A 16,308-nucleotide genomic window follows, 5' to 3' on the forward strand; every position below is an offset into this window, starting at 1 on the left:
AGGGATGTGTGGTTGTTTGGATGTGAGGCCTGGAACTTTCAGGGAATGGAGAGGGAAGACGATAGAATGATGGGAGCGGTGGGGAGCTGGGGGCAGGTGCCCACCAGCAGTCTGCTGTGCCACTGGGAAGTGGTACTCTCCATCACAGCAGACCTGCAGTTAAGTGCTGCTCCTCACTTTGTGTTGCTTGGGGTGTGGTGACGCTAGGCCCGTGTTCCGTGACTGGGTCAATGAAGGAAGAGCCATCAGAGACCAAGAGGGGGATGACATTTAGGAAGAGGTGGAATGTTGGTGCCAGAAGAGACTATGCTCATATATGCTTTCCCCACCCCAGGAAGAGGCAGGACGCATGGAGGGAGCCCCTGTTAGCCAGTTCCTGAGAAGGCAAGATGGGGGAGGGCTTGGAGCACATGCAGCCGGCTGGCCAGGTGGACCCCTGCCGCTCACCGGCCTGGTGACCTTGAGCAGATTGCCTGAGTTGCTTCATCTGGAGACTGGGGATAACACCAGTACTGACCCTGCAAGGCAGGGGTGAGGAATGAATAAACCATGGCACTTAGAACCTGGCACACAGGAGGCCAAGAAGCTCTGGCGGACACCCTGCTTAACCTGCAGTTGGAATTCTGCACATAAATTGTTATCTGAGGCTTGTTTTCGCACCCATTCCTGATCTCACCTCCATTCCCTCCCACTTCAAGTATATCAGACACAGGTTTTGTGAAGAAAACATAAAATAGCTCCTAGGGAAACCTGACCCATGGTCAAGGATATTGGTGAACTCCACATTGTGTCACATCCAGACAATCAGCCGGGTAGGGCTCTAAAATGACAGTCTTTTGAGGCAATCATTGGTGCTTTTCAGGCCATCGAGATGGAGGGCAGTGCCAGCCTGTGCTGGCCAGACATGGGTGAACATCGTGCTGTGGCTCATCCTGTTCGGGGGCTGTCCCTCTACCCTAATTCCCTCATCCCAAGGCCAAGTGGACTCCATGGAAAGCTTTCTACCCAGATTTCAGTGCAGCCCTAGAGAGGCCGTCAAGGTCTCACAGACTTTGTCCAGAAAGGAAGATATTAAATATTCATGGAGAATGAGTAGGTGTCAATTCAGACATGAGAGGAAAATGTGGCTACAGTGGATGGCTGATGAGGATGAATGAGGGCCAGATGGGCTCAGGGTTGGCAGGGGCGTGGGGGCTGGAGGGAGGGGGAGGATGGCTGCTGTAGAGACCACGTTTTTCTGTATTACTGCTGACACTAAAACACTATAAAATATGCTAGCAACTGGACAAGGCTGACCTATACTCTACGGCTCACCTTGTCTCCTTCCTCCTCTAAGATAGAAATATTTATGTACCATGGGGAGATTTTGGGTGGGAGTTAATTGGCTCAGGGTCAAAACACTTTGATAAATGGCCTCTTTTTTCCTTGGTTTTCCTGCTGATGTTCCTCGTTGGTTTGCCTATTTCTGGTCTTAGATCTTCCTTGCATGGAAAAGACTAACTTTTGGTATAGGGGAGGGGGTTTTTGCTCTGTGCCCTTTGACATTTCATGCCTTTAACTCCAAATTCTCTCTTTCACCTCTTCCCTACAGGAGAGAGAGGCTCATGGGCACAGGATGAAGGCAGAGAGTGGGCAGGGGCCTGGGAAGGAAAGAGTAAAAACAAGGCAAGAGAATTTCCGATAAAAATCCAGAGACTAGGAAGGCAGTAGGAGGGGCATGGGCTGGGTCTCATGAGACCTGCTTTGGAGCCCAGATTTGCATTGACTCCTAACCACCCCAAGCAAGGTGTGAGACTTCTCTGGTCTGAGATTACTCATGTATGGCAGGAGGAGGTTGAGCCAGGTCATCTCTGAGGCTCTTTCTAGCTCTGATCACCCCCAAGTCCATGAAAATATGGAGTCATAACACCGTGGTCCACAGGAAAATGTGAAGCCCCTCAGGGACTGCTCCAATTCTCCCAAGTTGGTTGCTATTCTGGTCATAGTTACACCCCATGACCCTAGTCTCTCTGAATTGCTGCTGATCTAGAAAACTGCATTCCCTTCCTCCTGGATGAATCCTGGAGTTCGAAAGTCTGTGACAGTGCCCAGAGGGGATGTTTGGCTGCTGCTTTCCTTGCGACCAAATAGTCTCTCTCCAGGAGAAAATGTCATTGTGTGTTATTAGGCAGTGGAAGCACTAAGCAAGTGCATATGTTCTGGGAGCAAGGTCGGGGGAAGCATGGGAAGTACATCTGTGTTGGAGAAATCACTTTTTGTTGATGCATGAGCTCGTTGCCTAATGATTTCCCATTCATCCTCTTGTAAAGGAAAGATTAGATATTTATTCCATCCAGAGGCACAGCATACTAATGAGGGGCACACTGGGCCGGGGGCAGGGTCGGCTTGCCCACCAGCTCTGTGCTGAAGCAGGCTGTGAGCAGAGGGAGGGAGGGAAGACAGGGTTGTGGTCTGGTTGCCAGTGGGAGCCGTGCCCTACAGGAAGCTGGCCTGAGTGGGCAATGGGGCTGTCTGGAGGCTAGGGAACTCATCAAGAGTGAACGTGGAACTGTCTCCACTATCTGGGCCTCTGGCAGCTTTGTAAGGCCATTTCTTCTGAAGCAGTGGAGAAGGACCTATTGTGAAAGGCCAAGTTTAGAAACAACTTAAATAAGAACACCCAAGGCCAGCAGAGCTGAGCAGCTCTGCTTACTGCAGGTCAGAGCCCTGTCTGGACCATTGGCTTTGTTTTCCAGCATCACATGGGAAACCTTTAGCCCCCTGGAACCAAAAACAGCTACAGGTCCTAATTTTGGCTCAAGTGAGAGTGTGTGGAAGGGTAGGGGCACACCCGTCACCTCTGCAGCAGGAACAGTTTGTGGACTTGGAGTCCTCACCTGTGGTGGAAGGGACCTGCTGCTGCTCAGCTGTGGGAGTGTGTGACCCGACTCCCGGATTGACCATGGAGGCCCTAGTGAAGGCTGCCCGTGGGATGGAGTGTGGAACCCATACCTCTCCTCTTTCCTTTCTGGGCTCTTGGTGGATTTTCAGCAATCCTTCTCTAGAGGAGCCTTGGCCCCTTGGGCAGTCCCAGAAAAGTCAAAGTCCTGTTGGCTTTGGAACCTGGGACTGGACACAGTGAGGCACATTCTCAGGATCTGAGCTTTGAGCATGGAGGGACACTTCCCTGCACCCTCCAACCTCCAATTTCCTCCTAGTCACTACAGGACATGAGGTCTGAGGTTAGGGCTGCTGTTATTATTCTGGAGCAGGAAAAGCTGCTCCTTGCTTGATGTTCCCATCTGACCAAGAAATCCTTCCAGGGAGGCAGCCAGGCTCTTCACCGCCTCCCCTCTTTGGTGAGAGGTACAAAGGAGAGGTCCCACCCATCTCTGCATTGGCAGGGGTGAAAGGAATAAACTGTGAGTAGGATGCACTGGTCATTTCCAGCCATTGGTCTAAGGAGGGGGTGTCAGAGAATAACAAGGATGATGACACCAGGCCCAGGGGAGCGTGGGGGCAAATGAACATCCAGCAAAGACAACTGGGGAGCTGCACAGCTCCCGCTGAGCAGCGAACACACAAGGGAGCCCTGCAGCCCTACCAAGGACCTAGTGGCTTCTGATCCAGGTGGGTGGGGGTCAGGCAGCTGGGAGGGCCACTGCTGGGCTCACTTGGACTGCTCAAAGAGGGGCGCAAGACTGGCCATCTTCATGCATTATTTAGAGTGCTCCGGCTGCAGGGTTCGGCCTGGGGAGCAGTCTTCATGGGTTTGGGCAGGCCACCCAGGCCCCCAGGCTCAGGCATACCTTTACACCTACTGGGGCTTCCATGTAACCCTGATTGGCCCTGCTGGCCTCTTTCAGAAAACTCTCCCTCTCTGCTTCCATCCTGGCTTGGACCTGTATGCAGCAGTCCAGACACTCAGGAATTTAAGGCAGAATTCTAGGGATAATGAGCCTTTCTTCAAATTTCTGATGGAAAAGGTGGTCTTGGCCTAAATTGTTCTGTGTTGCTCTCAGCCAGGGCTGCTCACTCTACCTCCCTGTCCCAGCCCCAGCTTTTCCCTAAGCTATGGCCCATATATGGAACCAGCCTCTTGGCACACTGCCAAACCGACCCTCCTAGACCTTTAAAAACCCATTTCAAGAGCTGCACCCTCCAGAAAATTTCCCCAGAATAACACGACCCAAGTCCCCGTTCCACAGTTGATCTTCCCCACTCAGGTTCCACCAAAGCGGCCCTTGTCAAGGCCGATGATAAGCTCCTTGATGCTGAACAAAACGGCCAGGTCTCAGTCTGCATCTTACTTGATTGGTCACAGCATCTAATACAACTGAGCCTTACCCCTGTCCTTCTGGAAACACTTCCTTTGTTTCCTGAGACACTGTACCCTCCTGGCTTTCCTTCTTTTCCCCTGCTGCTAGTCTCCTTTGCTGGGTTTTCTTCATAGCCCCACATCAATTGTTAGAGTACCTCATGGTTAAATCCTGTTTATTTCTTCTTTTCTAGCTAAACTTATTCCACTGGGATTTCAATCAGTCTCATGGCTCTTGACACCATTTATATGCTAACATCTCCTAGATCTGTTTCTTTAACCAAGGCCTCACTCCTGGACTCCTGACTTTATATCCAGCTTCCTACGTAGCATCACCACTTGGATGTCCAAAAGGTATCTCAAATATGACATGTCCAAATCTGAGCTCCTAATCTTCCTCCCCAAATGCGTTCTTCCTCCAAGATTTCCCAACTCAGCATCCCGAGTTGTTTGGACTGAAAATCTTGATTCTTCTCTTTCTCTACACCTTAGACCCTCCACCCAATCTGTCATCAAATACTGCTGGCTGTACTTTCAAAATATATTCAGAGACTAGCCACATCTTACATATCTATCACCATCCTTGTTCAAGCTACTGTCATCTCTTTTTCAGGACAATCACATCCCCACTGACTTTCCTGCCTTTGCTCTGACTGTGTACAGTAGTCTAGTCCCAGCCCATCAGCTGCAGTGATCTTTTTGAACTTTTGGTTGTGGAACCATATTAACCTCTCGGGCCTCTTACCTCTCCCACTTTATCTTTCATTCTTTCCCGTCCCCAGCCCTGTTTCTGCTTCTGCCACATTGGTCCTCTTGTTGTTCTTTTTCTCTTTTTTTCCCTTCCTTCCTTCCTTCTTTCCTTCCTTCCTTCCTTCCTTCCTTCCTTCCTTCCTTCCTTCCTTCCTTCCTTCCTTCCTTCCTTCCTTCTTCCTCTCCCTCTCTTTTTTATAGACAGAGTCTTGCTCTGTTGCCCAGTCTGATGGATCACAGCACAGTGCTGTGATCATGGTTCACTGCAGCCTCGATCTCCCAGGCTCAAGCGATTGTCCCACCTCAGCCTCTGAGTTGCTGGGATTATAGGCATGCACCACCACACCTGGCTTTTTTTTTTTTTTAATTTTTGTAGAGACGAGGTCTCCTTGTTTTGCCAGGGGCTGGTCTCAAAATCCTAGCCTCACACGATCCTCCTGCCTCAGCCTCCCAAAGTGCTAGGAATACAGTTGTGAGCCAATGTGCCTGGCCTCTTTCTTGTTCTTTGATCATGCCAGATGCCATCCCACTGCAGGGTCTTTTCTCTCTGCCTGGACCTCTCTTCCTGCAAATATCTGCAGGGTTCTCTCCCATATTTCAGGTCTACGCAAAGGGCACCCTCTCAGGGAGGTCTCCCCTGCCCACCCTCCCCAACCCAACTCTCCTATCACACTTCCTGCTTCATTTTCTCCATGTCATTTATGACTCTCAGACATACTATTTATCTTAGTCACTTGCCTTCCTCCACTAGAGCAGAAGCTCCACGAGAGCAGGGACTTTGTTGACTGCTGCATCCTCAACATCTAGGACCATGCTTGGCACTTAGCAGATGCTTAAACAGGTCATTGCTGAATGAATAATTCCCAAGTGATTCCTCCTTTGACTTCCTCTGTTCCCTTTCTCTTGATCTCCTCCTGCTTGGTGCTCTTCGCTGCCTGCCGCTCTTTCTCCTTCATCCTGGCTGTGGGTGTTCCCCAAAGCTCAGTTCTTGTTCCTGAATTCTCCTTCAGCCATCTGTATCCCTCATTCCACTCACTCACTCTTCTCACTTCAATACTCACCTCAATCTCCCCCTTTTTCCTTTTAATGTAATGTAAATAATTGTGTTCCTTTCATTAGATTTTTACTTGCTCTGAAACCTCTGTTGAACTGTGAGTTCCTTGAAAGCAAGGACTATGTTCGTCCCTTCAATACCCAGTTAGTTGTTCTAGGACCCAACATGTTCTTTGAGGGCTCTTTGAAGACTTGTTTAGTGGATTAAGATTCAATACGCTTACCTCTTACTCCTGCCCGTCTCTTGCCCAGGACAGACCTAGAAACTTGAGATCCAAGGTGGACACTTTGAAGGCGTTGTATCGAACTGCCGGTCAATGAAGCTTTGGGAGCCTTCATCCCCCGGTGATTCAATGAGTCACAGTGGATCAATTACCTGATTCTTTGGCTCTACTTGAAAAAGCCTTTTGTGGCCACTCTGGGATCTCATTTGACTTGAGTGTGTGGGCGTGAGAAGAGGATGCAACAGAAAAATTTTTCAGGCAAGCAAGGCAATTTCATTTCAGGAGGCCTGTCTTCCCCCAACATGCTGGGCCAGTGAGGGACCTGCATGTCCCCAAGACGACAGAACTGGTTTCCTGCCTCCCCCATCAGACTGTGAGGTCTTGAGGGCAGGACTGGAGTTGAAGTCATACTCCCAGCCTGGTGCCTGCTACATAGTAATTACTCTGCAAAGTAGTTATTATACAAAAAAAAGAAACCCAATCTTATGAGAGAGAAGTTCTCTCTAGATCCTTCCCTAAGTCCAAAGAGAACAAAGAAACATAGTCACCTTCCTCTAACTTCCTCTTTTATCATGCTCTGTCCTTCACTGTCATCAACATAACCTGGCCTAAAACTTTTCTTTTCTAGAAGCAGCTTTTCTAGAGCAATCTCATCTGACTCCAATATCTTTTCTTCACGTCTCCTAACACCTCTGCACATGGCTTGCAGTGCAGCAGCTTACATAATTGTGTTGTAAGCATCCTGAACTGGTCTGTCCCCAGGTGTGTGCCTTGTGTATGAGGGGCTTGGGGACTGGGGGGCACAGGCATCTCCTACAGTTCCCATCAGCCTGGGCACCCTGATGTGGAGGGCTCTTGCTCTGCCTTCCTTTCCATAGCCCAGTCCCTGGCTCTGCATTCAACAAGTGACCAATGATGCACTGACCAGCACATAGTCGGCATTCAATGAATAGCTGTTAAACTAAAGAGAAAGGATGTCGAACCTAGTGCTCACAGAAAGGAAATGGGGGAAAAGGTAAAGGAATCCAATGTCAGCACCAAACCCACTCTCCAAAATGACTAGATTTTGAGATGAGTGAGAGAACCTAAGCAGCCCACAAAGAAAAAACAGAACAAAACACTCTTCTGGATCCCCTGATGAGCTGCACAATTTCAGTGTTCAGTTTCTGTCCCAAGAAACAATGTAACCATGCTTCCCTCTGGTGGTGTAAGGATCATGAGTTCAAATCTTGGCTTCATTATTTCTGTTTGGGTGACAATGGGTAAGTCACTTAAACAAGCTTCATTTGTTTATTTACATATAGGGGACCACCATAAGCATTGTGGTGAGGATGAAACATGGCAAAGCAGGTTGTGCCCTTGGTAGCTAGCAGGAGCTCAATAAGTAATGACAGGCACATTCCAGCAAATGGGGATTGGGAAGGAGACGGGAGGGAGGGAGCTGAGTGCCGGCACAGGAATGTGGCTCATGGGAAAAGGAGGAGGAAGGGTTGCTGATGGGGCCTCCCCTGTGGCGGAAACCTCCTAGAGGACATTCCCCAAGAGCTTGAAGAGAGGCCTGACTCTTACTGACATTTAAGGGAAGAGTGAGGATGTCTGGAAATTCTGCCCGGTGGCTTATCACTGTGCGGTTTAGGCCTCTGCTATGGAGACCACACTCCGGAGAATAGGTAGCTCTGTTCTGTGAAAGCATGAGAGCCAAGAACTTCCTAAGGGGGAGGAGCTGAGAATCACAGGCCTCTAGAGATGGTTTAATACTGAGGAAAATCAGCCCAGAGATGGAAAGTCACTTTTTCAAGGTCACACAGAAAACACACGGCATAGCCAAGACAAGAAATAAAAAAGGAATCATAATATCCAACAACCAGTCAGAACAGGTGACCTGGACTGAAGGGGAAGGTCAGGCCTGGGAGTGTTATAGCAGGAAGGCACCAGAGGAACAGGGCTCAGCAACTGCTCTGTGACAGTGCTGTCCTGGGTGGCTGTGTACACTGTTTCATTTACTACATATAATACCAATAGGACTAGAAGCCATTATTATCCCCGTCTTGCTGATGTCAAACCTGAGGCACAGTTTAGATAATGTCCCAAGGTTTTAAAGCTAGCAAGTGAGGAAGTTAGAATGCAACTCAGGTTGGGTTGGCAATAAAGCCTGCACTCCTTCTGCACAGCTCTGCTTATTTCCAGGCCAGAGGCTATTCTACCATTTAAGGCCTCCCTCCTCCCTTCATACCCTCAGTCCAGGTTCTCTGGAAGTATATGGAACACTTCATCACCCCTAAAACACACACACACACACAAATGCACACTCACACACATACACATGCATGCACACACACACTCTAGCCTAGTCCAAAAACAACACACGTGCACACACACACACATGCACACTCTAAACTAGTAGGGACCTGGTAAGGCAGGAAGATGGCTGAATCCATTAGCACCACCAAGCACAGCACATATTTATGGCCCCAATTACAGCCTTCGTCTCCCACTACAGTGAAGGAGAAGGAACAGCCACAGGAATAGTTGTGTGCGGTGGGGTCTGAGTCCTCTGTAGCAATAACTACAAGATTAGAGATGTTAGCAAACCCGGGTGACGGCAGCTCTATTATAATGATAAATCTACAGCTTTATTTAGAAATAATGAGACTGGGGGCAGAATACGCTAGGAGAGAAGAGCATGGTAATTTTAGCCAATTGAAGTTCTGGTTGGAGAGACAGTGGCAAAGCTCTGGGAATGCCCAAGAGAGCATCAGGGGCCCTTGGGCAAGCCAGGCAGGAGGAGAGATGGGGGAAGCAGGAGGGCAGAGCTTCCCAGGGCTGGAATGGGTGTGGTGAACTCCCAAAATTTCCATCCCAGGCCTGAGTTTCTTAATTCCACGCAATGCAAGAGGCCTCTGACTGTCCTGCAGACCTGGTTTTCTCTGGCTCTCTAGCCAGTGGGACATATGAGCTGCTGTGCTGCCCAGACTTCCCTCTGGAACAATCTGGGGTAGGGAGGTGAGTGTCCCTTGAGGCTTAAGATTTGCAATTAACAAAGAGCTAGACTCCCCGAATGTGTTCCTCCCCTTCACTAGCCTTGAGCTCAGGGTTCTGTGTTTGTGAGAAAACAATGCAAATGTTTCAGGCTTTGGTACTTCAAGTCAAGCACAAGGGCGGGGGCGGGAACAAGGGATCTGCCTGGTGCCACCCGCCAGGGCTGAATCTGACTCTTCTGCACAAACTCAAGGACCAACACAGGCAGCACTCACATCGCTTTGGTGAGCACAGAGCAGCCTCCAGGTTCCCTTTCTCATAGGACCTTTCCTTCTGCTCAGCATGTGGGTCACGGACCCTCTGCTTTGGTCCAGACTACCTGATCTGACTGGTTACCCCAGACACAAACCATCCCATTCACCTCTGAACAAGTGCACAGGCTGGGTCTCTCCCAACCAAGCCTGGCTCTAAGCCATTTTCTAAATACTACTTGAGCTGCTTCTCCTCCAAGAAGCCTTCCCAGGTTAACTCCATTCAATCCCAATTACTTCTTTAATAGTCTTTTCCTTGGGCACCCATATATAGTTTTAATTGAATTAAGTAAGCCACTGGTCATTTAACAAGAAAGTACTGGTTTCTTACACTCAGCCCTGAGGGAAAATACAAGAGAAAGTCAAATGTGGGTCACAAGCCATTCCTGAGCCATTGGGAGGACTTTCCAAGGTAGAATATGACTCAGGATATAACTTGGGGATACAGAGAACACACTGGAGAGGCAGCTGCTATGAGACCGGGAGGCCACGTGGAGGATGACGGCAGTTAGGCTCTGAAAGGTGGATTGGTTTGCACCAGGCAGAGAGGTGGGAACAGGCCTGCCTGACATGGAGAACTTGTTGGCAAAGGCAAGAGGCAGAAATGTCAGGTGTTTTTCTGAAGCTGCTGGATTCCTGAGCTCAGGTCCAAAGGGCAGCTCTGGGAATGGAATCAGACACACGGGAGAGATGGGAGCCGGCTGTTGGCTGTGCTCAGCTCGTCAGCATTGCTCCCCATTGTGCTGGCTGTGGAAATTCATATACACCCAGTGCTCTGTCATTCCTGGTGACTGTGATGACTTGGGCCTCCCTGGTCCCCAAATGATTAAAATTTGACAGCACCACACATAGGTACAAGCACCAGCCTTCTTGCACCTCTTCCCCCTCTTTTTGCTTGAGTCCTTGCCTGGCAGGGTGATGAACTTGCTCCTGAGAATTCTATCTGCTGGTGGGGCTGTGGGTTGGAGGGTGGCAGGGGACTCACTTGAGAAGAAACATCCAGCTCAGACAGATAGTAAGACAGACTGGCTGAGCATGGGTGCGGCTCTGCAGCTTGGGAAACTCCTGCAGCTGGACTCTGCGCCTGGACTCCCTCTGCGCCTGGACTCCCTCTGCACCTGGACTCCCTCTGCACCTGGCTAGAATGCTGCCCCTTCCTCTTGGGCTGTCGACTTATTTATGACTGTCCTTCCCCACTTGATTTAGTTCTCCTTATCCAGGAGACCTTTGCCAGCTGTCCTAACTCTAAGGCTCCTATAACCGTACACAGCGGATCGTATTTGCTGCTTTGCACTGCCAGCTACTGCAGGGACTTTTCCTGTCTCTGTAATTAGATGACAAGTTTCTGTGGGTCAAAGAGGCTGTTTTCTACCCCAGCCCCACCCTCACCCCCACGCCTGGCACAGTGTTCTTAGGAGGAGGAGAGGGAGGGGAGCTATAATGATAATAGATGAGGATGATGAGGATGGTGGTGATTTGTTCCATGCTCTTTGGTTGATCTGCCCTTTTCAGAAGCCAGCCTGGGGAAGTGGTGATGGGACAAGGGCAGGACAGCCACGGGGTTCTCAGATATGGAAAGGTGCATCCAGGTGCGGAGTGTGCTTGGGCACAGACTACTTACCCCAGGCATGAGGCTCCCAGTCATGCCTAGAGCCAAAGACACCAGATGGTGGACTCTGGCAAGGAGCAAAGGAGGCTCCTAGAAGGGCTGAGCTGAGCTCTGCTTCCTGCAGCCCCTGGCCCTCACGCCCTTCCCTGGGTGGCAGCCTCACTCTGAGGAGGGCTGAGCTGCTTTTCTCTAACTGTCCAGTTACCATAATGAAACCACAGCCTAAGGAGACCACAGGGAAGAGCTCCACCAGATGTAAACTTCAGAGTGATTTACGGTGTGGAGCGCTCCGGCCTGGGGCTGCCACACAGCTGCTGTTCCGATCCGCCCCGCCTGCCCGCCCCGTCTGCCTGATAGCTACTTATGTTCTTCTTAGGGATGACATTTCAGGAAAGCAAAGGTGGGGGAGGCACTGGGCCATTGGGCTGGACTGGTCAAAGTCAGCACAAGCTATGAGAATGGGGTGTCCCCCAGACCCTTCCTGGGGTGTAAGCAGAGCCCACCAAGCTTTCTCACTTCGAACAAATCAAGATTTATACCCTTTGCACACCAGAGCAGGGCTGATTTTCCCAGCCCCTCTCTTCACAGGCTCAACACAGAGATATTGAGTATTGACTATCTGAGCGGGAGTCTGCAGGCAGAGTGGGGTCGCCCCTCCTCAGAAATACAGCGCAGGAAATATCCAGGTTGCCGCTCAACCTGTTAGCACTCAAGACAGCAGATGCAAGGCCACTGGAGCTTGGAGGGATCGCCCCCACTGAGCTCTCAGCTGCCTGGGGGTTGGGGGGGTGGCTTAGAGAGAGGACACTAGCTATACCTGCAGGACACAGCTATACAGTTTCCTCAACTTGGGACTGGAGCGAAGGGCTATGCCAGACCGAAGGGCTCCAGATGTGCCCTCTCCAGTTCTCTGTGCCAAACCTGTGCTCCCCTCTCTTAAAAGCCAACTTGAGCCCCAGCTCCTTGAAGCCTTCCCTGGTTAATTCCAGCTGATTGCAAACAGCCCAGCACCCACCTCCTGTGTAGGGGTTAGTCAGGTCTCCTTTTGGGCTGGACTCCCCCATCTCCCATACATGACTGGGAAAACAATGCCCAAGCAAAGGGACTCTGCTGTGTGTCGTCATTTGTGCTGTTCATTAGGTATGTCCAGCTCTCCTTCTGGGCACTCGGTAGGATTAATTTGCCCCTTCTCCCTTGATATTAGGAGTTACCATGTGTCTTGTTCTAATGGGAGTGGAAGTGACATGTGTCACTTCTGTGTGGAAGCTTTAATAAACAGTGCATGATTTGCCACTTCCTCTTCCTCCTGATGTTTAACTGTGGGGGCCCGTGTCTAAATGCAGCGTCTGTTGGCTTGGGTCCCCAGGTAACAAGGTGGAGTAGAGTCCCCAGCCCAGATGCAAAGCACATGAGACATGAACAAGGCATAAACTTTGGTTGTTTAAAGCCACAAAATCCTCGGACCGTTTGCTGCTGCAGCATAGCCTGGTTCAGCCTAATTGATATGGCCTGTTTCGATTGCCTATGCCAGTTTTCTATATCTATATCAGTACTCTCTATATCAGTACTCTCAGTAGAAAGAACTATCCCAGAACATGCAACCAGAAGCCACAGATAAAAAATCCCTCCCCTTCCTAGCTACATGGGGACTCTGCTGTCTGCCATTCCAACCTGGGGCAGAGTGCAAGGGTAGGCTGGGCCACTGGGCAGTTTCCAGAGTCCCTCTTCATATCCCAAAGGGAAAAGACCCATTTGTCTCTAGGAAGTGAGGGGTTGGGGATATGTCCAACCCAACCCAGAATCACAAATCCTCAAGAAGCCAAGGAACAGGGCTGTACTCACACTTGTGGCATATTGGATGTCCTTCCAGATGGAGGTTTCCCGAGACAGATCAGAGGCCTCAAAGAGGTTGTCCATGATGACCTCACCAATCATGTCATGGCGGGAGAAGCGGTCGAAGTCGAAGACACTGAGATGCAGCTTGCGGTCAGCCAGCTCCTCATAGGGCACAGGGAAGTGGAAGTTCTCATCAAAGGTGGGGTTCAGGGTCTTGCGGTGCACCCGGGTCTGCAGCTTGCATTTGCGGTCAGGCAGGAGGTAGATCTTGACATAAGGGTCAGAGCTTCCGCAAAAGTCCTTGGCAGGGAGGTCAAAAGCCTTCAGGATACGCACAATCAGGGTCTCGGTCTCGTAATCATAACGTAGGCTGAAGTTGATCTTCCCGCAGCTTTTGGTGGCCTCAGACTTGGCATCGTCCCCATCCACCGACTTCTGCTTGTAGAGCTCAGGCTTGATGCGGCCAATGCTGGTGGGCTGCTCTGCTGCTGGTGGAAGATCGTTGCCATAGTCTACACTGGAGACGTGCATCTGCCTTGGCAGGTGGCGCTTGAAGGACGTGTGCCTGGAGAGGGCAGGAGGGGGCAGAGAGAGTGTGGTCAAGGCTCAGGGGAAGGGGGATGAAGGCAGACACGAGCCTGGAAGCCCTGGCTCATTGTATCCCTTGTTGAGCCCCCTTTTCCTTCCTCTTCTTGACCCCACTTTTCCTCTGCACACACTTGGTGTACAAGGTTGTGGTGAGCATTACATGTCTTAATATATGTAAAGTAGTTGGAATGGCGCCTGATATATAGTAAACTCAATAAATGTTAGCCATTGCTATCATAATCACTTTTTCCTGCTTTTCTGTTACCTGCTTTTTAGGTTTACTTCCTAGTAGACAAGACTCTGGTTTCCTTATTAAATCATGAGATCCCTTAAGAGAAGGACCATCCCTTCTTATCCTCAATGTGGCACCCCCTTCATCACCTTCATCAGCATCTCCATTTGTTGAGCATTTGCTATACAGCAGGCAGCGGAGTGGTAAAAGCATGGGCTTTGGAGTTAGACTGCATAGGTCAATCTTGGCTCTGTCACTTTCCAGCTGAGATCTTGGGAAAGTTATTTAACCTCTCTGTGCCATAAAAACGAGGATAATAAAAGTAACAACCACATAGGATTGCTATGAGAGTAAAATGAATTGATTACATATGAAGTGCTTAGAACAGAGCCAAGCATAATCATAAGCAATATATGTGTTAGCTCTCCTTATCGATTACATTGATTCTTCCATTGGCTCCTCACAACTGCCATATAAAAGTCATCAGCCTTATTTTACAGTTGGAAAAAGCGAGGCTAAGGGAAGGTGAGGAACTTGCCCGAGGCCATATGACAAACTGTCAATGTGACCCCCAGCATGTTCATTCCTGGCCTCCAGTCTGAAGATCAGGCCTCATTCTCTTTGGTTGGTCCCCTGAGGGCCTGGAGAGCCATTGCAGGGACCTAGGAATCCATCAGAGCCCTAAGTTTTGAGTAAATACAAGGCCTTATGCATGCTTGCACCACATCTTTTAAAAGTGTTTCTGAATTTGGGGTAGGTTTTTGTCGTTATGTTTTTCTTGTTGCTATTTTCAGTTAAAGGATGCTGTATGTATTTACAATTGTTGTCATACAGGGAACTCTGAAAGGCTTTAAAGGAATCCTCATTCTCAAACTATTAAGACTCTCTTGCCTTATCTGCCATGCACTGCAGACTGTAGCTATCAGGCTTTACTGACATATCCCTAAACACACCGTGAACTCTTACGTCTCTAGGCCTTTGCTGTTCTCTTCCTTCTGCCTGAAGCCTTTCCTTCCAAACATCCAACACTCCCCTATTCCACTATTCCATTCCCCTCACATCCACACATACCCCAAGTGCACACCACATGTACAGCAACCAGCCTCAAAGGTTTCCCTTTCGTGAAGTCTTTCCTGGTACCCACCTCCTCCTCGTTGATCACCCATCATGGATCACATCTTCTGACATATTTCTCCATCAAAGGATATGTGTTATTATTTCCGATCGCTGATCCTCACAGGCTGGAATCCCATAGATGTATTAAGGGAGTTTGGAGGTGTGGGATCAGGGAAGGGAGCGGTCCACTCCTCACCTGGTGGATGAGGCTGGCTCTGTAGTTTGCCGCTGCAGCCGTGTGTGACGCATGATGTGGTCCTTGACCGACATCTGCACCTCAGCTGGGATATCGGGGGATGTGTGGCTGATCTTCACGGCCGCCTCCAGGAAGCCCAGGGTGCTGGGGTCCTTCAGCTTGTCCGCCATGTTGCCTCTGAAGCTGGGGCTCTGGAGGGCTTCCAAGGGGGGATTAGCAGAAGAGGGACTGGAGGCCTCCTTGTTCCTCCAGGGCATCCAGCACAGCTTCCAAAAGAGAAAGAGAAAAACTGCCACCAGGGCCACGCCACACACAATAACTACAACTGCGAGGAGGCTGACAGAGGTGCCTGCCCTCGGCATGAGCCAGGCAGGGAGAGACAGACAGACAGAGGCGGGGAGAAACGGGTGAGGGTGTTGGAAGAGGGGGCACACAGAAGGTACAAAGACGGAAGAAGAGAGAAGAAGGGTCATGAGAAAGCTGCCAGGTCAGAGGGAGAGGTGGTTTCAGGGTTGACTCTTGATTGTCCACTTCGTGGAATATCTGCAGCCTTGTGTTCACCTCAATCTGATTCTTCCAGCATCATCCTCTTTCCCACCCCCACCCTCTCCCCCCAGCCAGCTTGGGGAGCACCTGGGCTGTGGTCTCTACTGCCTATTGGCATGTGCACAGGGAAAGGGAAGTAATTTAAATAGTAGCCTAAGCAAATGTGCAAATTCGTGAAGCGTTCATGTTCAGATGCTGTTTGAATTTCTATTAAAGCTGCTACTATGGCCAGACTTAGAGTCATTTTTGTCTACAGCCTACTTCCTTAACAGGCTGTGATACCTTGTGGGGGCAGACGCTGGCTAACTCATCCTCTTTTCTTCTTTATCCCATCCCCACTGAGCCCAAGACAGGAACTCAATAAATATTGAGTTGACTTCAAGTGAATGAGAGTCAGCATAGTCTCTTTAAGGGCAAGGATTATGTTCTTCTGTACTCCCAGAAGTCTGTGCATAGTAGGCTCAATAAATACTTCTATTAAGTTGGAATCTGATCTACACAGAGCACGTCAAAGCTAAATACAGGCACAGTTCATTTTACTATGCTTCACTTTATTGTGCTTCACAGATAC

At 49.8% G+C, this 16,308-nt stretch overlaps 1 protein-coding gene across 3 annotated transcripts in view; it reads right to left on the bottom strand.

Annotated features, from left to right (window-relative positions):
- SYT6 (synaptotagmin 6) overlaps nucleotides 1-16,308 on the bottom strand; it is a 64,156-nt gene that overhangs the window by 34,319 nt on the left and 13,529 nt on the right. The window contains exons 2-3 of one of the 3 annotated variants that reach the window (XM_030936451.1): nucleotides 15,192-15,457; nucleotides 13,066-13,624 (exon numbers count right to left, since the gene is read on the bottom strand). In XM_030936451.1, the coding sequence (XP_030792311.1) occupies nucleotides 13,066-13,624; nucleotides 15,192-15,448 (816 nt within the window). In that variant the 5' untranslated portion in view covers nucleotides 15,449-15,457. Of the gene's footprint in view, nucleotides 1-13,065; nucleotides 13,625-15,191; nucleotides 15,541-16,308 lie in introns of those variants that run through there. The other 2 variants (XM_030936450.1, XM_010371973.2) reach the window with 2 other exon arrangements.

The sequence above is a fragment of the Rhinopithecus roxellana genome, chromosome 8, assembly GCF_007565055.1.
Source record: "Rhinopithecus roxellana isolate Shanxi Qingling chromosome 8, ASM756505v1, whole genome shotgun sequence".
Taxonomy (NCBI): Eukaryota; Metazoa; Chordata; class Mammalia; order Primates; family Cercopithecidae; genus Rhinopithecus; species Rhinopithecus roxellana.